The following is a 27,710-nucleotide window of genomic DNA, read 5'->3' as shown; positions in this document are numbered from 1 at the left end:
CTAACCTTGATCAGCCGCTCGCGTAGTTCTCCCCACCATACCCCAGTCATTTATTATGTTTTTATCATTATTATGGTTTTTATTGGGATCCCAGGTCGATTTATATTTCTTTCGGAATCGAATGTCAGACTACTTTGCAGTAGTCGTTTACCTGTCAAAATTTATGTGTAATTACGTTGTTATTGTTAGCTATTGTTGTGGCCGGATACTGGACAAGCTATGTCAAAATATTAATTTCGTGATGGAAGCAAAGGCAAAATATTTAACTGTTTTGCTTTAAATTAAGGACTAAATAGTTTTTCTATGGGCCAAATTTCAGAACTTTTGTAACTAAGAAAGTCAAGTTATTGCAGTTTTAAACTGAATTGGCCGGATACTGGGCAACATACTGTATCTTGTAAACAAAGACAGAGAAATCAAATATGGAGATGGAATGAAGGAAGTCGTTTCAGAATTGTGAATAGCCCCTAAGCAGACTCGTTAGTGAGACCCACCGTTCAAAACCTCCACAAGATTTTAGGTTTGGCAGTATTCAATACCCCAGCCCTTATACATGACTATGAATCGAAGAGCCGTTTTTTTTCGCCACTAACACCTGTCCACCAACTCTCCTGACAACTGACTTGACTCAATGCCCTCGTCAAAGCGAGTGTCAAATGTTTTGTTTTTTGCAAAGAATTTCTGCTAAAGAGGGTTGCTGGAAAATTGAAATGACCAGGTGATGACTGCACACATCCCTCTAGATGGAAACGGAAAGAGTGTTGTCATTTTAACCAGTCAGTTAGCTAAAAATTCAGTCTGGGAAGATAACATTTTTTTGGTGGAAAATTTGTTCAAAGGAGTTTCGACGAGTACTTGGTGTTTAATGTTAGACCAGAGCCCGACAATTCTGCTTTGTCTCTTAGGTGGTTCCATTTTGAAAAGGTTGTCGAAGCATTGGTTGAAGAAGGAAAGACCTGGATGAAACTGGATGAGCTGTCAACTGTCATCAAACGGGTTTGCCACATTGAGGATGAGAAGGAGTTGAGAACCATGTTGACTTTCTATCATGATCTTGGTGTGATAGTCAAACATGGCAATACTGTAGTGCTACAGGCTCAGTGGCTTATTAACCTTTTTAAACAGCTGATAACTGTTCCTCCTTTCGAAGAGGTGGTAAGTAAGTCATATTGTTTTATCATAGAGCTAGTTTTTTGGTGTTGCGGAACCACACACAAAAGCTATTAAAACAAATGTTTTTCGCAACACCAGGAAACACCCTAATAATTTTGTGTTTATATCCCCGTGCCAGATGAGTCATTCCTATATTTTAATAATTATTCTTTGAAATTCAGTTGACTGATGGCCGAATTATTTTCCGAGCCGAGAAGCGCTCAGATCCCCATTTACCGAGACTGATAATTATAACACATTGTTTTATTGAACACACACCAAGTGATCTTAACAGAATCAGAGAGGAAACTATTGAGATAACAAATGATTGATAGGTTAATTCATGCGTGAAAAATGCGCATGTAGTGGTAAAGATCGGTAAACAGTACATGCCTAAAAGTAAGATCCTTACAGAATTTCCAAACATGGCAAATCATAGTATCAATCCTTTCGCAAAGTGTAACGGTTTGACGGTTTAAGTGGAGTCGTTGGAGGCTTAAGTTGCTACCCTACCTGAGAAGAAAGGTAGAGCCTCTTTGCTTCAGTCAACTCGCCGGTTGATTGAAAAAGATTTCTTGTCTTGCTCATTGCAAGTGTCGAAAATAGCGAATCTTATCGAGCGAACGTCGTTTTTTTGTAGTATTATTCTCTGTCTTGTTTACTTGCTGACATGCTGATTTTTTCGCTAACATTTGCTTTCTCTTTTTTCCTTAACTGAAATTCGATTTCTGGGCAAAATTCTGAGTTCACAAAACCGTCTCTTCTACTTGAAGAAGCTGTAGTTGTGGAGCAGGTAAACCAAGTAGATGTGAGAGTTGTATGGGAAATAAAGAGTTTGTAGGGGAAATAAAACTTACATAAAAAAATAAATGAACTTAAACGGGTAAAAGTTATAAAAAAGTAACTATAAATATCGTCAAAGCCTGCGGTGTCGTTGTCTTTCTTTCTAGGAAATTTCTGCCCCGTTTGAGCAATTTATCATCCGACTTGACGGTACTGCACTGTCAGGTCAAATGATACTATAGTGCTCAAAAAGCGCTGAAACTTCGTAGAAGAAAAGACAATGAAAGCTTACCCTGGGACTTCCTTATTATTCTCTCTGTTATGATTCCTTCCTTATTTTCTCTTTTTCATAGGTTGATCCTAACTTTTCCGACTATTGGGACAAGCTGGAGAAGAGCGGCATCCTGGAAATTGCTCTAGTAGATCACATTTTCAAAGATCTCATTAAAGAGGGCCATTCAAAGCAAGACATTCTTGATTGGATGGAGCTATATGGCTTAATTGTCAAATTCACCTGGGAATCAAAGGGTGAGGAAGAGACAAAATACTTTGTACCAGCTCAGCTCAATTCACCCCCATCTGGTCTGTACAAGATAAGTCCCTCCGAAAGTGATCCGTGTCCACTATATATCCATTTCCCTGATGGGTTTGTTCCACACGGGCTCTTTCTTCAGCTGCTGTCGAGATGCATCAGTTGGTGCTCCAAATACAACTGTAAGCGGTTACCACAGCTGTACTATAATGGTGCAAGGCTTTTCATTAGAATGCACAGTGTTTTCGAGCTCGTCCTGATTTGCAGAAAGAGATTCATCAAGGTTGTGTTGAGAAGTCCTCAACAGACTGGTTCGTTATTGGCAGCTGCTTCAACGGAAATGGCCAATGAGATTCGGACCTTTCTTGACGCTACCTTAAAAGCCCTTACTTCTGAGCTGTCCTGGTTATGGAACCTTCAGTATGAGTTGTGTGTTGCTTGCAGCCATTGCTTGCAGAGTGATGACCAGTGTACTGAACACAATTCAGTAAGCTGTTCAGTTGATGATTGTCTTCATCTTCTCAAAGTGGATCTCAAAGAAGGGCTTTTTTGTGAGAAGGACTTCAGTGATGAAAGACTTAAGGTGAATGGATCGGACAAATGGTTTCAAGCTTGCAAAGCTCAGGTAATCTTGTTGTATTAAACTAACGTCATTTCTCCTAATGTCACAAAAAGAACAGTTTTTGTTTTCCATAAGAAGTTGACTGAAATTGCGTTTTTTCTACGGCTTACCTTTCTGTTTTTATTGAAATTAGGAAGAGGAAGACAAATTGGGGTACCGCGTATGTGTGGCCGATGACGCTTTACTGGGTAATGTCTTGATTTCTAGTTTGTGACGTCCACATTTGTTTTTGTTTGGTTGCTTGTTTGATTATAAGACATTTATGTTAATTATCATAGCCAAGTGTCTCATTTACAAGGGAATTTTACTCTCCCTGAATTTTTGTGAAGAAACACTCAAGCCCAAAGGAAAGTTGTTCTACATGGTAACTCTACCTAGTTTCTTCATGGGCTTGTCGTGACGTCCGAATTAATCTTATTATCTTAATAATTTATATTACTTTTCCAAGTTCTGCTTCCACCGAAGTTTACCCACCCTGATTAACGAAGGAGCGTTTTTATCTAAGTGAAAAACTCACATTGCCAACGGACTGTTTTTAACAGATTCTTCATCACTCAAGCATGGTAAAGTTTCACCTGATGACCTTCCTCTTATCGCTTGTGACCTTGTCTCCTGCTGGAAACGGTTTGGACGAGTGCTACTCCTAGAGGAACGACAGTTAGAGCAGATTGAGGCAGATGAACAGAAACAGATTGAAAAGAGCTATGGTATGTGCGGCGGGGTTTGAATGATGTGTTTATTGCAAGATTGCTTAAAAGATGAATAATTTGCATGACCACCTTGCCTTTGGTCTAAAGACATTGAATTTGAAGTTAACGTATGCTTTCACATAAATTTAGGAATCAAGTGTACGCGTATTGCAGTACACTGAGAAGAATATGAATAAAGCTGAGACACGCCGCTTAAGAAAACACAGTTTGGTATTTCAGTGGAGAGGCCAAAGGGGCCTAGACGTGACGTTATCATACATAAGCAAATGCCTGGGGTTCGGGTATGTTTGTGTTGTATATTTTCTCCTGTTTTTCGTGTATTAAAATGAAGGTTACTTGATCCCCCTTCAGGCGTGCTAAAGAAATGGTTAGAGATTTCTGGAGACAAGGCAGACAAAGCAACTTATCAGTGCCTGTACGCAGCATTCAAAGAAGTGGATCGAGCAGATCTTGCTGCAAAGTACTGTGACAAGCATAGCAATCCCTCGAAAGGTAAGTGCGGGTCTCTTGCGTAGCAAAAAACTCAACGAGTTTCGACTCCCGCCTGGCGTTGTTAATCGAACCAAACGAACTCCAATCGTTCGATTGACTTCGATTGGGTTCGGCAATCGAATTTAATCTAACTCACCCCAAAATTTTGCCAATCGAACACGATTGAACGTTCGGAAATCGAACACTTAAACAACCAAACATAAAACCAGTTTCATCTGGCCGGGTTTCAAACAAGGCGTTGCGTTCTAATACGTTATGGATTCGCTTCAATTTCGCACACGGCGGTAATGTCCTAGGAAAGACGTTTTGCATGGTATTATTGTGCTGTTCATGTTTCCCAGTCTTAATTGTGAAATAATTTATCGATTTTGAATCACTTTAACAATAACGATTTTAGTTAATTTCGGGTTAATTGAAATATTTTTGTTTTCAAACTGCTTATACATACTAGAAGGAGATCCTTCCGTTTCAATTGAAACTGGATGCGTTTTGTCTTTCTGCCGAACAAAATCGAACTTAACGCGTCGATTGAATTCGATTGAGTTCGGTAATCGAACTCACCGAAAAGTTCCAGTTCGATTATGCTCGATTATACCGAACCAATCGAAGGACAATTCGACCGATTGGGATCGAATGGGTTCGATTGATTTTTGGTTCGGTTTCGTTAGATTAGCTACGCCTGGCTCCCGCTAACTCGGACCCTCGCTAATTGGAACCTCGCACTAACTCCAAGCATCCTCTCTTGTTAACTCGAACTTCTTACTAACTTGAAGCTACTTCTTTCCATTCAGATAAATTTTGATACAATTTTACCCTAGATAACTCGAACCATAGTTTCCACGCGCGTGACGGTTCAAAACAAACATAGCCTGTTTCAAGAGTTCTGATAGTGGGGAAGTAGCCTAAATTTCAGACATTACTTCGAGTCGCTAATTCCCTCAGTTACTGAGGCCTGGTTCAGACGCCGTACTTTTCATGTCAAACCTAACTGAATAAGTTCGACTTTGGAGCGATACTCGCACGACATCTGATTCAGACGGCGCACCGTGTGTCGAGCCTAACTAAAGTTCGACAAAAGTTCGACAGACTCTGTCGAACTTTTGCCGTACCAATCTGATTCAGACGCGCGCCGCTATTTTTCCGTACTTAATTCATCAGTTAGGTTCGGCACATGAGTGGAGCGGCGTCTGAGGTAGTAAGCGACTCGAAGTAATGTCTGCAATTCAGGCTTAAGTGCAGGGGGAGGACGCAAAGAAATCTGAGAAGGATTACGCTCTTTTTTTATAAGAATATATTTTCTAAGAACATCGAGGCTAAAATGTGCGAAATTTTAAGAACATTTTAAGAATAAACCCCAGGCTGAGATTTTGAAAAGGATATAATTTTGTGTGCTGAAAGCCTGTACTAAATACATTACAATTATGTGTTTTTACCTATTCCTTTATCTAAAAGACAAAAGTAGCCAAAAAAACGAAAAATCCCGCACTAACTATAATTGATACCACTATATTCTTAAATGGAAATGTCTTAAGCTATAGTTTAAGAATAATACAAGAACGTTTTCAGCCTAAAATCGGCAGAAAAATAAGAATATTCAGCCAGGGCCGGAAAAACAACATTCTTACAAAAATGAGAGAGCAACTACCCGCTTTTTTTCTTTCGCTCACTATTTCGCGCCACTGCTACACTATCTGAACGTCTGATAGAGATTAAAACAACCAGTGAACTGCAATCCGAAATTTTTGAAAGTTTTTGAAGTTTTTTGCATTCGAAACATTCTCCCATAGTGAAAACAGTGTTTTCCCTATTTACGTTTATTTGATTTCAAACTCCCGATAACTCGAACTTTTCTGTATTTCCGTCTGAAATTACAGCCGCTGTATGTCCAACTTGATTTTTCTTGCTTCTGTTCAGGCTGTGATGACTAATATTACTTGCTTCTTGTTAAAATTCGTTCCTGCCACACAAACGACGCCTGTGGGGCAGGAACGCTTGACGAACCCCATAGAACGTCTGTGTGAGAAGCTAAAAAGGGAGCCAGCTTAGATTGTTAAATCTGTTCGACTAGTGCGAGGGGCATGTAGAATAATGCGCGCGGCCCATTTTTATATTCGGAGAACTCTCTCAAGTAGCATTTTATTGCACGATGTCCATACTGAGCTTGTATACATCTTGAGTGGTTTGAAGACTGCGTTAAAGAAAATTATTCTCTGATTTTTCTTCAAGTATGGGCCGATGTGGCGTAAAAGGCCGAGTCGCTTGAAAAGCTTGTTGCAGAGTTCATCGACATGTACTTCATAATTTAGGTCTTCATTGATGGTCAAGCCAAGAAGTTTATGCCTAACCACTTGTTCAATTTTTGCGGTATATCCGTTAGTGACTTCCAGCATTCCCGTATCTTTATGAATACGCCTCCGTATACACTTTACCGTAACCAATAAAGCTTTCGTTTTTTGCGTATTTATATATGTTTTGTTACCTCTAGCCCATCTCTCCATCTCTGCCAGATCATCAGGTAATGATGAGTACTGAATAAACCGCTTTCTCTCAGACCAGTACGATTTAAACCAAGCAACGGAAGAGGGATCGGCCCCATAGACATACATTTTTTTTTAGTAGAAGTTCATGATCAATTACATCAAAAGCTTTGCGAAACTAGTATAAACAGAAGACCGGTCAACTCGTCATTGTCCATGTTTGTTAATATCTGATCGGTAAGTTTGATTAGGGCTGTTTCTGTAGAATGTCCCGATGTCCCGACCTAAAAGCTGATTGCAGCTCGTATAACAAGTCATATTTCGCAAAAATTTAAAAAGGGAGCTGGCTACTTGTTTTTCGAGAATCTTCAGCTGGGAAGACGGGTAAAACAGATACAACTGTTAAACCTCCCACTGAACAAACTGCAATGTTAGCTCGCGGAATAACAGGAAAAACAGTCAACAACTCGAACTTACTTACAACTCGAGGTTAGTTTAAGTTTGTTCAAGAGTATGCTTCTTCAAAGGTTACAGTGTCACAGGCTAACCAGCTCGCCATTACCGACGTGAACGTATTCAAAAGCAATTAGTCCTCTAGTTTTATTTTTCGTTTATTTGTTTTTGTTCCTGCTGTTTGGTTATTGCTGTTGTCGTTTTACTACATGAGGCGGAAGAGATATAAAGATCTAAATATGTTTTATTTATATGGCGCTAAAACTACATACAGATTCTAAGGCGCTGATAAAAGCTGACAAACACTAACAGATAACAAACAGTATACTCAGTGAAAATGAAAATTAAACACCGCAATCACTGTACAAGGATTGGATCATAGGGCAAATGCCAAACGAAATAAAAATAGCCTTTAGAGCCTGCTTAAAACCCTGAACACTTCGGATACTCCTGACAGCTGAAGGAAGAATGCCCATGCGTACTTTCCTTTCTCTCCTTAGCTTGTAATTCCATCAACAATTTTAAGCAACCGAATAGACTGTCACCCTGCCTGGCTCATAGCCATGCATACATAATAAGCAAGTAGAAAGAACTTTTCGGCTGAACCTGTCGAGATCAACGTGTCGCAAGTCAGATGGACAAGCTATGATAATAGATCATAATAATCAACCAACGTTGACGAGTGAAATGGTTTGTTTGTTTTCTTTTTTCACAGATTTGGCTTTGCCTCCATCCCCTCCAGTTAAGGCTGGCACACCATCCGATCAAGACCTTCTCGATGTTTCTAATGAATTTTCTAATTCGTGGAAGTTGTTCTGTCGGGTATTAAAACTGTCTGAAGCCAAGTTGGCACAGATTGAGGAGAAAGAGCCGGATCTTCCCAGCAAATGCCACGGTATAGTTACTGATTTGCTTTCCTGAACTAGTAAAGCCTTAATAAGCTCACATGCCAATGCTTGGCTTTGGTCTGTGTAGAAAAGAAGATTGCAAGAGATAAATTAGCGAGTAGGTTAATGTCAAGAAGCCGTCATTAAACCAAATAAATGATGATGATGATGATGATGATGATGATGATGATGATGATTAGTGATGACTGAAAATGTTGATGATGATGATGATAAGGAGGAGGAGGAGGAAGCGGAGGAGGAGATTAAAGTGGAAATAGAAACAAAAATCTTGAGGTTTTCTCTTAACAAATCCCCTAGTCTTTCATATATTTTTAAGTAGACCAGGAGCTCCTGAGTAAACCTAGAACACATTTTATCGCCGCAGCTGTGTTAAAAACGTGGAGAGAGCAGAGGGGATCTGCAGCAACATATGAACTATTGGCTCTGGCACTACGACATCCAGCTGTGGAGCACAGAGATCTGGCTAATAAACACTGCTTTATGACGAAGATTACTTCTTAAGGTGAGAGATGGTGTCCAAAAAAAATATACCGTAAATGATCAAATAGACGCCCACTCTCAAATAAACGCTTCCTCAGTCCTGTTTAATAAACGCCACCGCTACGCTGTCAAGTTCGTATTAGGCGCCCCTCTCTAATAAACGTCCCCTGTCTAATAGTCGCCCCCTCCCCCTTGAATTTTTACTCCAAAATACTAGGAAATGGCAAAATACTTCCTTGCTTGATTATTAGTTTGCGCATTGCATCTTGCTCAATGTCAAGTTGCTGTTTTGCTCTTTGATCTTATTGATCACTGTGCTCAGTGTGTCAGCAATTTCGTTCCTGCATATTAAAAGCGCTTAGCAATGATAACGATTGTCAAAAGACGGACAGAACTGTCGAAAGCATATCGTATCAGTGTCTAGTTCGTTATACAGTCACAAGACTATAAACGCCCCTCTCTTTTAAACGCCAACGCTTGGAACCCTTAAATTAAATACATGCCCCGCGCGTCTATTAGATCATTTACGGCAACTGAAAAACAACGGATTTGCCTTATACTATTATGAACACACGAGGTGTATGGTAAGCCCTTGTGCAGTCCAGGTATCCACTTATAGCGACTCTTACTGTTCGTAATCATTTCTTTTGTTATTCAAAGTTGTAACGAGTGAAACAAAAGAATCTTTTGTTTCAAGAACCCAGTGCGCTTCTGGTTGGCACATTGATATCAATACGTGACTTCAGCGTGAGTATCGCTAGACAGATTTTTCCGTCGTGGTGATCTGTACAGTCGAACCCTGCCTTAGGGACACCTCGTTATTATCGACAGTTGTCTACGTCTCTTTTAAAAGTAAGCCCTTACATTTTTCCCCTCAGTGTCCTTATCAACGAGGTTTGACTGTACGTACAGTAAGTCTCCCACTTGTCAATAGGCATTTGCACGATGACGTCATTTTACTACTACGACCTGAACACTTTAGGGTTTTGCTTTCTTGTGCAAATTAAGGCTTTTGTTATTTAAACCTCTCTGGGATTACAAAATTTAGATATGAAAGAAAAAACGAAAAGGATTCTGGTCGTAGTAGTAAAATGACGCCATCGTGCAAATTGCCTATTGCAGGGTTTAGATATTTCAAGTTACTTCGGCTAGCTACGGAAAAACACGGAAAGGGGGGTTACTCAACAGTTATATACGAGGAGGCTCCACCCTGCCAGAAAAGGTACCCATTGCGTTTGCATCTGTTTGCCCTTTTGGGCCTTTTTACAGACCCAAATGACAGATTTCCCTACTCTTTCATATGCCGCAATTTTCTCGAATAAGCAGCCACACTCTAATGAGCGCCTTCCCCCGAATAATAGCCTATGAACATGCTCTCTGTTTGGGGAAAGGGTGAAAAAATCACGAGGAGATCCCCTTCCCTCCCCTTGCGATTTTTTCACGGCCCTTCCCCCAAACAGATAGCATGTACACAGGTTACCGAATAAGCGCCCACCCCTAAGCCAAAATATCAAATTAGCGCTCCCCCCACCCCTCAAGAATAAGCGCCCCTCCGCCCTCCCTCTCACTTTCTTAAATAGCAGGGTTATAAAGAAGACCAGTTCCTATTACCACATTATTTTTAACTTTTTAGGCTTCGACTAGAGCGGAACCAGCCTGATAAAGGAATAGTTTCTTTTCCCAAGTCATTTCCAGTATTTTCTATATCCATGTGTAATTGCAGAGTTCCTTTTTGTACGTTATCTCTTCTTTTAATGTTGGTCTTATTCTTCTTACGTCGCTCTTGGTAAATGCCTTAACCTCCCAGGAATAACTAGACCATTTTCTGGTTCGCTTTAAGGAGAACGCAGTAACCGCCTCTCTTCGAATAAGCGCCGGGCTCTTATTCGAGGAAATACGGCGCTTCAACTTGTGAAATTCTTACCTTTTCATATACTTGAAGCCTGAAAAAGGTACCCATTTTGGACGGAGCCTCCCCTTATAGGTAGGAATGGTGAACGCAAGCTTGATGTATATTAAAGGTGATATTTGCTACAGTGGCAGGTGTTAAAGTGGTGCCTTTGATTAGGACAGTTGTTGGTGTTCGTGCTTCAGCATGTAAGGGTAGACTTATTTCGTTCAGATCTAATTTATCACTATTGATCGTTTCATAGGTGTTCGTGGATTGAGTAATTGAAACATGCATAAATTGGTTACGTGCCTGAGGAAGCTACGTCGGTCAAGAAGTAAGAGGAATGCATGCTCTGGCACCCCAAATAAGGAGAAATGGTTTCTTCTTTCGTACCTTACGATAGCCGTTGAAAGGCCCCCCCCATCCCCCCTTTGTGCAAGTTAAGTTTGACAAAAACTATAATATGCATTGGTCTGTCTTTGACTAGCTTGCAAATACAGCCGCCTCTCTTCGCTGTCCACCGCTAGGGACGTTTCGCCAGAGAGACGTCTGTATTCGCAGGCGATGTGCTGTGAAATAGTTTAGAAATGGTTTTGTGAAAAAAATTAAGCAGACACATTTTTGGTCTTTCTTTTTGAATAAGCACAAATTCCGATTAGATAACCTATGCCTGCCCGTTAAATTTGTTTCAGCAGTATAAAGTGGCTTGAAGAAAAAGGGAGCAGTGTTTTAAAATGTTAAATGTCTAATTTGTTTGCAAGTAAAGTCAAATCGGAAGGGCGTGATACGTGTGTGTTTTTTAATTGCACCGTTCGACAGCGTGTTCTAGTTAACAAAAGTAATTGATCATGTAGTGTAAGGGAAAATAATGGCACACAAGCCGTAGGCGAGTGTGTTGGTAATGGTCTTGCCTCATTTTGACGTCATCTGCGATCTGTTATTAAAAAGGCGCACAGTAACATAGAATCTTGCCTAGCCTGATATAAACAATCGAGCGGTGAGAATTCTCGAAAGGTATGTAAATCGAGTGTGCATAACTCTCTCGAATTCTCCCAACACCATCTCGTGTTTATATCAGGTTATGCCAACAAAAAAACGTCTTTTATTGCTTTATAGCTCCCCAGGTACCTGTAAAGTATAGCATCATTACAGGTCATTGATCGTTCTCACAGGGAACGCGAATATATATACGGAACAATTAGTTGTGACCATGGTCTACGTTATGCCAATAGGGGAATCTTTGTTTATCCTTTTTGCGCATTAACATATGCTTAACACTATCTGATGACGCTAATAAAATAAAAACTCTGACTATTGAAAGGGTATAACAGTTTGAGTTATCTCTGAAAATTTGAACCCAATACACCGAATGGTTTCGAAGAAATTCTCTTCTAAAATGGCTCATTAACTTTTTTGCCACCCAGTAATTTCGCAGTTTTTGATGGCTGATATTTGCTTCAATATTGCTTGCAAAGAGCTGAAAATTGCAAAAAAAAAAAAAATGCTCAACTTAATCAGCTCTTTCAACTTTTGCATTTAGTTCATATATACGGCCACGGCTTCTATGAGTTAAGTCGAATGCTAATGAGGGAAAATGTAAACAGTGACGTCAGCAAAGATTCCCCTATACTAATTTCTAGTATGGTGTCCGAGTACATTTCATTGCAACCTAATTCGTGTAACTAGCATTGTGATTCATAATTATGTGTTCACGCACGGTAACTAGCATTTTTTTCTAAGTTTAAAAACTAGCTTGAGTATCATAATGAATTTGTATGGTTTTAGAATGGTTATATTCCAGTAAAGTACTTAATATGTGATAAAAGCTAATCACATTTGTTAAGGTTAGAAAAGAATTAAAATCGTCAATCGCATTTTAAAGCTATTGTGGTGGTGATTATTCCCGACTTATCTAGGAAAGATCAAAGCGACTATGCTAGCAGGGTAGCGTTAAACTACCTCGCGAGGTGGTTTAACAAAACCTAACCTGGTTAAGACTGGAAAATCTATTGTTCTTGCTTGATTTGCATAACCCGGTTAGAACTCGGTTAAGACTGTAGAAACCCTGGCCGCACTCGCAGTTTTTTTAATCGAGTTAACTTAAATTAGTTAATTGGAAATAACTCGGTTAAGTCCTCAAGTGCGGCCGCAGCCAATAAATACAGTTGAAGATGTGCTGTTAGAAAATTGGCTAGGTCAAGTAGTGTTATATTGCTGTCGATTCCGTGAAGGTTACAAGCTCTTATTTGTGGGGTATTTACACAATCACCCAAATGAACATTTTCAGCCTCTTATTCAATGCAGACTTAACTTAATTTATATATTGATCATCCACACATATGTTCGCCTAACACCCATACTCCTCCGGTTTTTCTAAGAATTAAAGTCCCGCCCTTCTCCTCCAGCTGTTAGCTTCGCTTGCCGGAAACTTAATACCCCGCAAGCAAAGGCCCTTCGAGCAGAGGTAGAAACTTAACCAAGCAGCTAAGGAAACAATATACAAGATCCGTTTCATCACTGAATATCATGATCACGTAACCCACCGTCTGAAAAAGAAACACTTCTCACGCGGTTGCAAATACAAATAGAGGTAAAAGGAAACTGTAAAGTTAATCGTGCAAACATCTTTTGCAGAAAAATTAAAGTAGAAGGGAGCGTGACCTTCCAAAACATCTTTTCTTCAACAGACGACTTTCGTGCTGTAGTATGGGTGCTGCTATACAGCCCGACTAATAAAGGCAAGAAGAATCTTTGAAGCTGTGCGGAAAATGCTAATCGACAATGAGCCTTCGTGGCTTTTTGATTGTCACCGTGCAAAATTACTGATTAAAACAACGGCTGCGTTTGCAAATTGATTGGCGCCAAAAAAGGGCGCACTTTTCAGTTTATATTATTTCTTTGGGTCATTCGGCATATATTACATTCCACATAATTAATATGTCAATCCCAAAGCCATGCCACGTGCCATTTTTTGTGCCACAAACTCATTCCTCCTTTTACCGGCACCGAATTCTGAGTTATCTTTAGTATATGTAGGATTAGGCTTGCATTGCATGCAGGGTTTGAGGTCGGCCATCTTGAATAAACCTCGTGCTAGCTTTTGTTTACTAGGAGTCTCCTCTCTTCTTCGCCTGATACTACATGGTGGCAGCGGCCTTGACCCATTCAACGCCATAAAACAGAATGGGAGACCAACCCGAAGATGCTCCTGCAGTTGAAAATCCGCCTCCACCCGTTAATCCACCTGTACAGCCTAGGCAGCCTGTAAACTCTCTCCCGCTCCCGAGCAAGTTCGAAGGAGCGAACAACACGAATCAAGCAGACATGTGTCCCAAATGGCTTCGACATTTTGAGCGCTATCGGATCGCTTCTGGTCTTCAAAACAAATCAAACCAGGAACAAGTGGGAACATTTCTCTATGCAATGGGGGATTGTGCGGATGACATCGTCAAAACGTTAAGCATAAACGCAGCAACCGCTTCCTTTGACGAAGTCAAAACAGGCCTCAATGGTTATTTTGCAGCCCGCCGCAATGTTATCGTTGAACGAGCACGGTTCAATCGACGAAGACAAAACCCCGGTGAATCCGTGGACACCTTTATTCAAGACTTATACCGCCTCGCCGAAAATTGTGAGTACGGAACTCTGAAGGATGAACTTATAAGAGACAGAATTATTGTTGGAGTCCTCGATGATACACTGTCCGACCGCCTACAAGCTAAATCTGACCTCACTCTCGCGGACGCTGCTCGCATGAGCAGACAAGCCGAAGCAAGAAAACAAAATCGCACCGTAGTCCGTGGGGTAGAGACTCAAAACGAAGTTGATTACGTTAGTCAGCCACGCTCACACAACAAGCAACAAGCAACAAACAACCAACCTGTACGTCCAGAAAAAAAAGAGCTCTCAAAGAATGACCGTCCCTGTTTTTGGTGTGGACGCCAGAACCATGACAGGAAGTATTGCCCAGCTAGAGACACTATTTGTAGTAACTGCAACAAAAAGGGACATTTCCAGTCTGTCTGTCTCAGCAAGAAATCGTATCCGAGAAAGGTACATGCAGTAGAAGAAGAAGAGGAGGAAGACATACACTTCCTCGGTGAGATCGGCAGTGATAAGAACTATTGGTCTGCACAGATAGGAGTGAATGGTCGTACAACACGCTTCAAACTTGACACGGGGGCGGCAGTGACTGTTCTTAGCGATGATGTACCGTGGCTACAAGATGTTGAATTAATTAAGACATCCCAGGTTCTACGCGGTCCTGGGAACACTCAACTGCCTGTGAAAGGTCTGTTCTATGCGACACTTAAGTACAGACAATCAAAGTTAACTGAGCCTATATATGTGGTGCATAATCAGAAGTGTTCGTTACTCAGCAGGAGAGCCTGCGTTGAACTAGGGCTCATAAGACGTGCTGACAAAGATGTTGAAGAGGTGAACACGGGGCCAACAGATTTCAAAGCCGAATTTCCAGCGCTCTTCAGCGGACTGGGAAAGCTGAAGACTGAATGCCACATACCACTTCGCCCTGATGCTATTCCTTTCTGTCTCTACAATCCAAGGAAGATCCCCCATCCACTGCTTCCAAAGGTAAAAAGTCAGATAGAAACAATGCTTCAGCAAGGAGTGATCTCGCCTGTAACAGCGCCAACTGAATGGTGTGCCGGTATCGTCCCTGTCCTTAAACCAAATGGCAGTGTACGTATCTGTGTTGACCTGACTCACCTTAACAAAGTCGTCCAGCGTGAGATACACCCAATGCCTTCAGTGGATGAGAACCTCGCTAAACTGGGAGACATTAAGATCTTCTCCAAACTCGACGCCAACAGTGGGTTTTGGCAGATTCCCTTGGATGACGAATCAAAACTGCTCACAACCTTTGTCACACTATTTGGACGTTTTTGTTTTAACAGACTACCATTTGGTATCAGCTCTGCGCCAGAGATCTTCCAACGCACTATGTCCAAGATACTTGAGGGCTCGGAAGGGACACTCTGTCAGATGGATGATGTCCTCATTCACGGGGTGGACCAGTCAGAACATGATGGACGCGTACGAGCTGTTCTTCACCGCCTGCAAGACGCTGGGTTGACCCTTAATGACAAATGTGAGTTTTCACGATCTTCAATCCGATTCCTCGCTCACGTCATTGATAGCTCTGGACTCCATGCAGACCCACAGAAGACCACCGCTGTGACCCAATTCCCAGTCCCTTCAGAGATCGCCGGGATACAGCGATTCATGGGGATGGTAAACCATCTTGGGAAATTTATTCCCCACCTGGCTGACCTCAGTGACCCCCTCCGTCAATTATTACGCAAAGACAGTGTTTGGGTTTGGGGTGAACCCCAGCAAAAAGCCTTTGAGCAGATCAAGCAAGCATTAGTGTCACCGACAGTACTGGCTTATTACAATCCAAACCGCCCAACGATCATTTCAGCAGATGCTTCCAACACAGGACTTGGTGCGGTATTATTTCAGGTTCAGGACGATGGACAGCGCCGTCCAGTGTGTTACGCGTCAAGATCTCTCAGTGACACAGAGAAACGTTATGCCGTAATTGAGAAGGAAGCCCTTGCGACTACGTGGGCTAGTGAGAGGTTCTCTGATTACGTGCTCGGCATCCCTTTCACCCTAGAAACAGATCACAAACCACTTACTGTACTCCTGAATTCATCGGAGCTCTCAAAGATGCCCCCCCCCCCGTATCCTTCGTTTCCGCCTGAGACTTATGAGATACAACTATCAAGTTCAATATGTACCAGGAAAACATCAAGTCACTGCAGATACACTCTCACGTGCTCCTGTTGCCCTGCCAGGGTTAGAAGATAAGCTACTTGTTGAAGAAGTAGAGGCCTTCTCAACTCGGACAACTTCCTGTCTCCCTGCCACGCCAAACCGACTACAGCAGATAAGAGATGCACAGAAGACAGACGAAGAATGCTCCCTTTTAAGATCATATTGCCTTCAAGGATGGCCCCCCTACATGCCTCACCAGCCGGTACTGCGCCCATATCGGGAAAACAGAAGCCACCTCACGATTGTTGATGACCTACTCCTTTATGATGATCGTATACTAATTCCAAGGAGTATGCGACTACAAATCCTCGACTGCATTCACACTGGTCACCTAGGTCTGACTAAGTGTAGATCCAGGGCACGCACTTCCGTATGGTGGCCAGGACTCTCCACTCAAATTGGTGAATTGATCTCCCGATGCCACACATGTGCCAAGGAACAACCAACGCCCAGAGAACCACTTATGCCTTCGTCCTTCCCAGCCCGCCCCTGGGAGAGGGTTGCAACAGACCTGTATGATTTTCAAGGAAGAAAATACATCATTGTGGTTGACTATTACTCAAGGTGGTTTGACATCAAGGAACTCCCTGATGAGACTTCACATTCAGTCATAAAAGCACTCAAGGAGGTTTTCGCCACACATGGCATTCCAGATGTCATAATGTCAGACAACGGGCCACAGTATAGTGCAGAGGCCTTTCGACAGTTTGCAGCAGCATACCATTTCACACATGTTACTAGTTCACCCAAATTCCCCCAGGCGAACGGCGAAGTCGAAAGAGCCATTCGCACAGCAAAGTCCATGCTGAGGAAAAACAAAGACATCTTCAGCGCCCTCTTGACTTACAGGTCAACTCCTCTACAGAATGGCTACTCACCCAGTGAACTACTGATGGGACGCCGTCTGCAAACGCAGCTACCAACTCATCCAGGCAACTTGTACCCTAATGTGCAGATAAAAGACCGCCAGTTGGTAGAAGAAAAGGAAAGCCCGTATCGGTTGAACCAACAGCGCAACTTTGAAAAGCGTCATTAAGCAAAGGAACTGCCAACACTTGAACCAGGTGACCAAGTTTGGATAAGAGATCAAGTTCGGTATGGCCTGGTGACAGAGAAAACTGAGAAACCCCGATCTTACCTAGTCACTACAGAAAAGGGCACACTCCGACGAAACCGCTCTGCCTTAGTAGCGGCAGCAAAACCCGCTGAGACCGAACAACACTCAGCCATGCCAGCTGGTGATGTCAATCCTGCCTCGCCAGTACATGTCACCCCTGTATTGCCAGTGCCCAGCACTCCGCTAAGGCCTCAGACTCCGCAGGTGCCCCCATCACCACAGACAGCTGTGCCAGTAGCTACCCTCGGAACAACACTGGAAGAGTGCGTACCTCCACAAAGTCCAAACCCTGCAGTCCTGACAACTCGGTCAGGAAGAACTGTGAGGCCTCCAGAACGTTTGAATCTTTAGTTGAACATTGAACTGTGTGTGCTTTAGAGCTTCACATGAACATTTTGATTTGTTGTTATTTTTCCTCTTGTTGTTCGTTTGTTGTATTTACATAGCTTTCCCTTTGGGGGGGGATGTAGGATTAGGCTTGCATTGCATGCTGGGTTTGAGGTCGGCCATCTTGAATAAACCTCGTGCTAGCTTGTGTTTACTCGGAGTCTCCTCTCTTCTTCGCCTGATACTACAGTATAGTAACGAAGCTTTTTGACAGACGGACCTGTCTCCTTCCAAGGTATTGTATAAAGATTTATAGAGTAACAATTTACATATCAATCATAAATCTTGTTAGTGAGTGTGTAATTGCCTAGTTTGCCTTCGACTCGAACCGACCATAGTTTATCAGTCCGGCAGTCCAGTCGACGTCTTCAATCGTGATTTTTCTATATGAGCTCCTTGTTAGCAAATGGATCAGACTAAATGTGAAACTTTTTTCAAATTTGTACGAAAGGATCCTTAAGGCCGACTTAATTATTTAAGAAACAAGATAGTATTTGCTTCTAGATTTGAATGTAGACGACGCTCTAAAGACGTGTTCGTGTCCGTCTTCCGTGGCGACCTTCAGCTGAACTGAATACACTCAGTCATGTATAAAATTTGGAAGCAAACCTTCTGTAAACCATAGATCGAAGAGGTTTAAACCATACAAAGATTCTGAAAATGATGAAACGAGAGCTTGTTAGATTCGAATTTTTATTCAGCCTACATTGGTAGAATTGTGATTAGAGCCGAATGTCTCAGCATGGGTTACGCCATCGGCTATTTCTGAAAATCGTTCATTTACAATTATTGTATTGCCCTATATAGCACTACTGGCAGCTCTGAGGAGTGATTTTTTGTGCGTGCAGTTATTCTGAACACGAAAAGCAGACTCGGGAAATCAGTGAATTCTTTCAACTCACTCTCGATCAACCAGCAGGAGGTGCTACGAAATCACGTACTGATGGAAATAATCGTAGGATACTGTCTGAGAAGCTTTTATAAATTTCCCAAAATATTATTTAGAGATTTATCTAATTTGTTTACGTTAGCCTGAAATTCGAATCAAATGTTGAGCCACAATGACGTTCTTACCCGTTACAAACTTAATTCAGTTATGGTTCCGCTCGAGACAGCATTTTTGTCTATTCTAGTCATAGTTTTGCTAATTGATTTTCGCTAGTAGGTCTTATTGTAGGCGAGGTAGTTGATTGTTTTGCCTTGTCACTGGAAAATATCTGAACCACATTAATTTGAGTTTTTTTCTTCTTAAATTTAATTAGTTTGAGTGTTGGTCCTTATAATTTCCTCGATTTTGTCATTTAGGGCTGATTTCCACTGTCGCGTACAGTTTTTCCGTGCGAACGCACGTAAAGTTTACGTGCGTAAATGAAATAGAGGCAATGTATGAAAGGCCACGCGTAAACTAGCCTGCAATCATGCCCTCTCCTTTTATCTCTGTAATCTGTTTTCTGGAGGAGGGCATGATACATTTTTTTTACAGATCACATGCACAACAGCCATTTTTCTGATTGAATAGGAAACAATACGGATGATTTGCGCCGTTCCGATGGGCCGAAATGCCGCCATCAGGTTGTTGTTGTTGATTTCAGTTTGCGTTTTGAATACACAAGCCAGTTCGTTATGAAATTTTTCTGGAATTTAAGAATGTCTAAATAGAAATTTCATCCATTGAAATATTTCCCATTTCATCGTATACTAAAAATTGCGGTCAAAAATTCACCGATAATTTGAATGCAATTTGATACCGGCTACAAGTTACAGAAGCGACAAATTCAGTGCCGGATGCAGACCTTGAGATAAGGGGGGGTGGGGGGGGGGGGCGGCCATCCAGACCCTTAGATAAGCGGGGGAGGGGGCGGTCACCAAAAAAATGGCTTTGTTTTTGCTGTGAGGTTTTCGGTTTTGCCGTGAGGTATTTTGTTTTTGCCGTGAGGTTTTTGGTTTTGTGACAGTTGTGGGCCACCTAACCCTGGATCTGCCACTGAAATTAAACGGGTTCACTTTTCAAATAATCAATTCATGAATGGAATCTTGAACCGGGTTTGACTGTAATTCCTCGTTCAGAAACCTGAGTATTATTCTGAGCGATCTTCGCTTTCACAACACTTTTCAGTTCGTGAAATATGGTGCTTCAGCCTAACGTTTTTTTCACTGCTTTCAGCACAGAACAAAGTCAACGAGCTTTCACCAGTAAATTCTTTATTATTTGTAGCTGTTAAATAAAGGTGCGGCAGCTCCAGCTAGCAGTATCTAAAAATTTAAAAATGTTTTTTAGGAAGCGCCATCTGAATGACTTAAACATTTTCTTTTCCCTAAAATTGATTTCGAAAGAGACACTATTCCCGCCAAAATTTGATTCCCGTCCGGTAAACGCTGATTGGCTAATAACATGACAGATCAAGCAGACGTTAGATTATGTAAATTAGGGGACGATTGATGGCTTGTCAAATGAATGTACCAGGCGTTATTTTTTCCCCTCTCGAGCCAAAGAAGCAAAAAATCTCAGGTTACGCGTAAACGTGAAAGTTTAGCGAGGTCCAACTTTTATGTTACGCGTGACCTTCCGTACATTGTCTCTATTTTATTTACGCGCGTGCGCACGTAAAAATTACGCGACATTGCATTCTCGTCCCCAGAGCCCGTCGTTTCTTGGTCACGTGATCTTGTCGGTTATAAATTAAGCCGAGTGGCTAAGGGGACGAGAATGGCGACAGTGGAAATTTACCTTTTAGTAAGTACGCGACAAAAACCGCTAACAAGGAACACCTCAGGAATTCCAAAAAATAAGGCTAAATTTTTTTACACCAGAATAGTTTTCACCGCATTCATGACGAGTCCGGAACATTCTGAACAAGCATAGATACGTGAATTTGAAATAAGAGCATCCCGTTTCGTTCGCGTGTCCAGAGATTTTGAATTCGGAATCTAAATGTCCGAACGAATATTCTCGAATTTACTGATGTACGTAAACTAGTGGTGGATCCAGGCCTTCAGATAAGTGGGGAGTCCGGTCATTTAAACCCTGAAATAAGCGGGGGCAGGGGGGACCGGTCTCAAAATTTTTTTTCGGCCTTTCTGGCCTCAGTTTGGTCTAAAAATAAGAGGGGGCGGGATCCCCGGGTCCGTTCCCTAGATCCGCCGATGTGAACCCCTGTGGATCTGATTACCCTTAATGTAATAAATTTGGAAACATTTATGAATCCGGAACTAATCTCATGCGGTGTAAACGTAGCGAAGTCAAAATAGTTTTACGAAAAAAAAAGATCGTTAAAACGTTTTACAGATTAGGGTCAGTGTTTCTCATGCTTGTCTTTTTCAGTTTTCGATTACCAGGTTATTCGGGGTGTTCCAGGTGTGTCCCTAAGTATTCCGCAGGTTGTTCTGGTATTCCGGGATTTAAAACCTTTCATTGTTCTCACTGTTGTAATAAAAGATATGGCATGATCAAAGCAAAAGCCCTAAACAAATGTTAAGACCTGTTTACAGGGAGTTGGGAGACCCTAGGTAGGTGGGGTTACTGGGGTAACCATTTTATCCCTATAATATCTCATTGCGGGCGACAAGAGGAGCCCGCTATCCTAATTTCCAGGTTGTTATTACGCATGCGTCACATGTATGTAGCCAGCACTCGTTTGGCCTTCTACTAAGGATGTGTGGAATGTACAGAACGCACTATGATCACGTGCGTTTGGACCTTCTATCACTCGTAACCTGACCTCGTGTGTCTACGCAAAGCACAGCGCTGGAGAAAAAGCGTTTTGACCTTCGATCGTTGTCGCCCGCACTCCGTAACCTTTGGTTGTAACTAGTTTTAATTTGATCACGTTTACATGATAGGTGGAGTGGCCCGTCGAGGCGGGTTGCTCGGACCAGCCGGGGTCAAATTTTGTTATTTTTAAGGTGGGTTAGACCGCCTAGCCGGGGTCAGATTCGTGTGTACATCAGAACAACTAACTGCGTTTAATAGTAATAATAATAATAATAACTTTATTTCTATAGCGCTCTTATTCTATGTTCAAGGCGCTTTACAGTCATTATTGAAAAATATTTACAAATTTACAACCATATCCTATTATATTTCCAATGGGTAAAAAAGGAAAAAATTAAAACTAAAGCAACTATTAAACCATATTCATAATGATAAAAAAAGGGAAAAATTAAAACTAACGCAATATATACAAATCTATAAAAACAATGATCCGTTATTACTGAATTTAGTAAACAAGTACGTCTTAAGTGATCTTTTAAAACTCGAGATGGTGTTGGACTTCCGAATTTCATAGGGTATTAAGTTCCATTCTCTTGGTGCATGAACAGCGAATGCTCTATCTCCGTAGGTCTTGGTATACGATCTAGGTTGCATTAAAAGTTCATTACTAACAGACCTCAATGATCTAGTATGAGAACGATAATGTAGTTTCTGAGCTAAATAGCTAGGCGATGTCCCATTCAGTGATTTATACACGAGGAGCAGAATCTTGAAAATAATACGATATTGAATCGGTAGCCAGTGAAGCTCACACAAAACAGGTGTGATATGCTGAAACTTACTCACTTGCAACACAACTCTAGCCGCCGTGTTTTGTACATACTGCAATCTTTGTAACTGATATTTAGGTAGGCCGTATAATAATGCATTACAGTAATCTAGTTTCGATGTGACAAATGCATGAACAGCAACTTCTGCTGATTCTTTAGCGGAAGCTTTGTAGACTTTGCATCGTTAAAAGTAACAATAGAAAGTCACAATAATGAAAGGTTTAGCAAAAGCAACAAGCTTAAGTAAGAGCCGACAGAAAAGCATTAGCGCCCCAGAACACGTCGTTTGCCCGCCATTTTGTTTTGTCTACATTCATAGCGACCACCAGGCAAATAATCTTGCAAACTGCACCCGGGATGGCAGGGTCGTAAGTGGGTTACCTTGACCTGGGGTCCCCCCAGCTCCATGTAAAAGTGTATGTAAACAAGCCCTTAATCACTTACGTAAAATCTGGTGAATAAATTCCACGAGTATCCTCCAGTCAGGAAATCCAAAGTGGGTCTTAGTGAAATTGTGTAGCCTGTTTAGAACGAAACACCTTGAAAACCATATTCTCTTTAGCAGCAAGCTAGTCCAAATGGCCAAATATTGAAGTGCCCATCACGTCTAGCCTACAAAGTAACAGGCTAACAGATAAAGTAAGACTGGGATAAAACGCACAGTTAACTTTTCAAAAGGTACTGCGTCTTTCTTCTTCGGGGTCTACCTAATAATGATTCTGGTTAATTTAAAAGGAAGGGATGGCGGGCAATATATAATCACACTGATAATCATGATAATAACCTGATACTATAAAAGAGAAATGTTAACTTTAAAATAAGAAAACAGAAAATTAGAAAAGTTTTATTAAGAATTTTTTTTTTAACAAAGAAACTTGTAACCGCTGGTCCTAACAAAATGAAAAGCTAAACAGGTACTACTTGCCTCATGATCATTATAGTTATATTTTTGACATAATAATTATATTTGTTTGCTATATTACATATCACTTAGAAATGGCAGACTTACAAGCCTCCGGTGCATCAATTACTGGCTCTTCGGGCAACAACAACAATAACAGAAATCCACCAGCGATCGATGTCAAAAATCTGCCAGCCAAGAGACTGTTTAAGACAAGAGATCTTCCCTCAAAGAGCATACCTTGGGACCAAGTTGAACTCCCAGTTGATGCTTTGTTGGTGACTGTAAAGGAATGCGAATTGCTGAGTTGTGTTTCTTTTTTGAATCAGGGGTTCTATAAAAGTTATCACAAAAATCTCGGACATGTGTATTTCGGGAAAATCGGTGAGGAGAGGAATGCAAGGAAAATTGCCCTAACAACATGTGAAATGGTTCCCAATGGTTCTACACTTACTGTGAAAAATACAGTTGAAAAAGTGAAGCCCAAAGCAGTATTTTGTGTTGGATACTGCGGTGGTTTGAACGCCAACAAAGTCCAGTTGGGAGATGTGGTCATTTCATCAAAGTTGAAGATGTACGCCGACATCAAAATAACCCAAAATGAAATTCAATATCGGGGCATTGGTGTTCCTTTGAAGCAACATCTTGCAAAGCTCATTTTAAACGCGGATGCAGGCTGGAAGCCACCGTTGAAGAATGACGTTGATCTGGATGTGAATGTCATAAAAAATGGCGTGATTTTGAGTGGCCCAGAGGTGGTTGATAATGAAGAACGACGTAGGGAACTTACCAAGCAATTCCCTGATGCCACTGCTATAGAAATGGAGGGTGTCGGTGAGATAAATTACCCTTTTTGATTGAAGAAAAGATCGCAAAAAATGATCCCTTGCCTACAAAGTTAAGCATATATAGCATTCTTTTTCCCTTGATGTGGGAACACCCTCGCCCCACCACATGCGCTCAGTCGAAGTTACGAAACTAAGCAAGTATAGAGTATAAAGAATTCTAGTTGCAGTTTTGACTTGTATAATTGAGTTAACTAATTAATACGTTTTATTGACTCCCTCAGATGATTGCTGTAGGGTGGTCTTGTTGTTTTTTTTTTACAGAATTAAAACTTTCCTTGCAGGTCTCCATGCAGCCGCGCGCGACTTGGACATGGAATGGGTCGTTATTAAAGGAGTTTCTGACTTTGCTGATGGGAAGAAATCTGAAACAGACGCCTGGAGGCCATTTGCAAGTGTTATGGCCGCTTCTTTAACGGCTCACATCCTCAGTGATCCTATCGCTTTTGAACACGTGGCTCATTATGAAGGTAACTGCTACAACTCTCCCCACTCCAGAAGCTACAAGGGGAGTGGGTATTAGCTTATATGATTTCTACAGAAGTGCAGTAACATCTGTAAACCTGAAGAAGGCTGGTATGGCCAGCCGAAATAATGTTATGTTTAAAAAAACAATACACGTTGTTCTGAATCAGCTTTACAGTAGTCTTTGGACTTCTCGTTCTTGGTACTAGCTTTCGCCGCAACGATTCCTGGGAACGTTTGTGCTGTGATTGGTCGATGGTATTCAAGGCAACTATTAACCAACCATAACTAACGCTTGTCCACTCAAATGATCCCAGAAATAATTGCGCTTAAAGCTGGTACCCAATCCCCTTGAAGTGGGGGATTATTCATTCGTTGATCATGTTTCATTAGGTGTCCTAATTACAATTTACAATTCTCTTGGTTAACCTGTGTTTGACTACTCAGTGACGCTGTTTGGGACAAATTAGATCAGGGACTTGCTACTAAACACCTGATATTGCAAAAACGCGCTGCATGCGTAATAATATAACCTTCCAGTGTTACGACGATGTGCGTTCAGCACAAATACGAAGGAAAGGTCTTGCCTTAAGGCGGTGAAAGCATTTTTAAAAACCTTGTACTAGTGTTTGATACAGTGAATCAAATGTACTTAGTAATGAAGAAGCCCTCGCGAGTAGACCAGTGAGTGGCCTTCTTACACTGTGTCTGAAAAGAAAAAAAACATAAAATACTCTTGTGATTCATGAGTATACTAATGAAAAAAGTCCACAGATAATAGGAAATTGTAATCTTCTCCATGAACAGTCTATGTATGTTATTCGTCTTTTTTGCAGGTTCAGTGACAAAAGATGCTCAAACCCAGACAGAGATAACCATGAATGATAAATTGTTCCAACAGTCCGTTTTTACTACATCCCAGGGAGACAATCCAGACGGTAAGGCACCTCGATATGGTAGCTGCGAATAGACATTGAAAATAAATTTCACCACCCGATTAACTGAATTTCACAAATAGAATTCACTCCCACTGTCCACACTTCATCAATGAAACAGTCGAATGCCCAGACTTCTCAGCTAAAGCACGCTTTCCACTATCTACGTCTATGGGTAGTGCCTCACCACGGATGAAGTGTGGAGTTTTTTATTTAGTAATGAAATGAATAAACATAGATGGTTTATAAAACTTCAGGTGAAATAAGCTCATCGCAATAGCCAACGTTCGACTATATCATTTAACATAGCTCAGTGCCTTTAGGTACAAAATTTTGCATTTTTTTCGTACGACTCTATTGTCTCCCAATCCCCAGAAGAGACTTGAGCACAAAGAAAGTCAAACCAAATGAAGAAAAATGAAGAGAAAGCCTCAGCGTCATGTTAAAATTTTAATATGTCGAATGTGGACTATTTAAGTCGCCGAGACTGGGTGTTAGAGGGGTGGGAAAAAACTTTGTTGATTTGCATAGTTGTTTGTACTTGTTGCTGTTTCAACAGGGCAGTCATTGAAAGAAGGATTGAAAAGAGAGGCAGCAGAAGACATTGATCAGGTTGCCAAGCGACGCAAGTAGACTATAGACCCAGTAAGTTATGATTATCTTAGGCTATGCCCATAATCTCGTACCTAGGTCTTACCCTCTCTGCTGAATAGTAAGAGATGTTCGTAATGTGATGATACGTACTCCGGGGAACAGTTCCTTCAAATTTCGTCTTCACCGCGTGCATATGTGCGCATAACGCACGGAACGACAAAGAGAGAATTTCATTGAGTTTATCACATGTCCTGCATTGGGAAAACAAACGATCTAAAAAGGTCTTTTAAACATGATTTAATTTTTATCAGCTAACCAAAAGGCCTTTTTTCGAGGGGCAGCTGTTGGTCGTTTGGGAGACAAAAAAAAAAGAAACAAAGTCAGCAGGAATGACTCCGCATTTTTGTTTTTATTTCGCCATCTTGTTGGTAGCCCTCTCTCCTCCCCTGAGAGGCCTCTTTGTGTCGTAGGGAGGTTGTGGAGAACGGAAAAGAAAACTGCTATTTTAAGTGGGATACCCAGGGGAGGGGGGAGAATCTGCGGAGGTGAGATTTGGTAATCCTTATCTACTCAGGCGTGGACCTGGCGCTTTGTCAGGTCCAGTAAAGGGCAGATAATACGCCATCCTGCACGCCACATGACAGACATGCCTCGCTGATGAGTCCTACCTGAGGCGGAACCCAGGGGGCCGAACTAATGCCGAAGTCATTATCATCCCCATAAGCACGATTCTTTTAGCCTCCGAAGCAGGCGGAATGTTTGGTGTATTTTTCGTTCGTGTTTCGTGGTGTAACCATTCAAACGAGAAAACGATGAGGGAGGGGCAAGAGTTTGATACCTCTGTTTAGCTTTCGCGCTGCATTGTCACTTTCTTTACGAACCACAAACTAAGCATACACCAATAAACTGCCTGCTTAGCACTCAGCGATCCTTTTGGCCAGCGCCACGTGCGGCCATAATGTGTAGCTGGATAAGAGCTTTGCGCAGGCGTATCGAGAAAACTTAGCATTCGCTATCACTTCATTTTTGCTGATGACGCTGGTTTTCTTTAAGTTGTATTTTATCGTTAAAGTTATTGACATTTTTTTCTTTACTTATCCGCAGCATTTGCGTCATGTCGACACTTCCACACAAGAGTTGTCCATAGAAATGGTGTCAAGCAGGAAGCAATTATTTTTTTAGTTCTTGATAAGTTGTGTTTTAGTTCTTATACGATTGAATAAAATAAGGCAGGCCCTCATTAAATCAAAAAATTGTTAATTTCTAAGAACCTACAGTTTTCAATCGATTTCAACTAAAAGCCCCGTTGCTATTGAAAACGTCAGCCAATGAAATTTCTTGTTGGCTCTTGGCTCACTAGAGAAAAATATTTTAAGCCGTTCAAAAATCAAGCACGCAGTCCCTGTTTAATCAAGTTAAAAATCTTGGATCATAAAAATCGTTTCAGCATCTTTGGCCACCCCCTTGCATTTTGAACCTGTAACACAATTCAAGTCTTTCGCATGTTTGTTAATGTCGAGACTCTAAAAACATGTACATTGTTCAACAAACCAAGAAAGGTTCGGGGTAAGTTTTTGAATTCACATATTGTGTTTCTGTGCTGTAGTTGATCACAAGTCGCA

At 41.4% G+C, this 27,710-nt stretch overlaps 2 protein-coding genes and 1 long non-coding RNA gene across 3 annotated transcripts in view; all 3 read left to right on the top strand.

Annotated features, from left to right (window-relative positions):
* LOC140953817 (probable serine/threonine-protein kinase pats1) overlaps nucleotides 1-3,303 on the top strand; it is a 10,893-nt gene extending 7,590 nt beyond the window's left edge. The window contains exons 4-6 of the mRNA XM_073403200.1: nucleotides 906-1,155; nucleotides 2,289-3,092; nucleotides 3,223-3,303. Of these exons, the coding sequence (XP_073259301.1) occupies nucleotides 906-1,155; nucleotides 2,289-3,092; nucleotides 3,223-3,303 (1,135 nt within the window). The remainder of the gene's footprint in view (nucleotides 1-905; nucleotides 1,156-2,288; nucleotides 3,093-3,222) is intronic.
* A 326-nt stretch (nucleotides 3,304-3,629) lies between these two features.
* Nucleotides 3,630-11,891, top strand: LOC140922032 (uncharacterized). The gene is made up of 4 exons (XR_012164057.1): nucleotides 3,630-3,796; nucleotides 7,937-8,116; nucleotides 8,494-8,631; nucleotides 10,763-11,891. It is a non-coding gene; the product is annotated as an uncharacterized lncRNA (long non-coding RNA).
* A 1,560-nt stretch (nucleotides 11,892-13,451) lies between these two features.
* LOC140921587 (5'-methylthioadenosine/S-adenosylhomocysteine nucleosidase-like) lies at nucleotides 13,452-27,710 on the top strand. The gene is made up of 7 exons (XM_073371588.1): nucleotides 13,452-13,532; nucleotides 18,002-18,041; nucleotides 23,343-24,083; nucleotides 24,379-24,564; nucleotides 25,396-25,497; nucleotides 26,054-26,139; nucleotides 27,193-27,710. The coding sequence occupies exons 3-6, from the start codon at nucleotides 23,345-23,347 to the stop codon at nucleotides 26,125-26,127; spliced, it is 1,101 nt and encodes a 366-aa protein (XP_073227689.1). The 5' UTR covers nucleotides 13,452-13,532; nucleotides 18,002-18,041; nucleotides 23,343-23,344; the 3' UTR covers nucleotides 26,128-26,139; nucleotides 27,193-27,710.

Source organism: Porites lutea, chromosome 12, assembly GCF_958299795.1.
Source record: "Porites lutea chromosome 12, jaPorLute2.1, whole genome shotgun sequence".
In the NCBI taxonomy this organism is placed as follows: domain Eukaryota; kingdom Metazoa; phylum Cnidaria; class Anthozoa; order Scleractinia; family Poritidae; genus Porites; species Porites lutea.
Note: the sequence above shows the minus strand (reverse complement) of the source record. Positions and strands in the feature narration are given on the sequence as shown.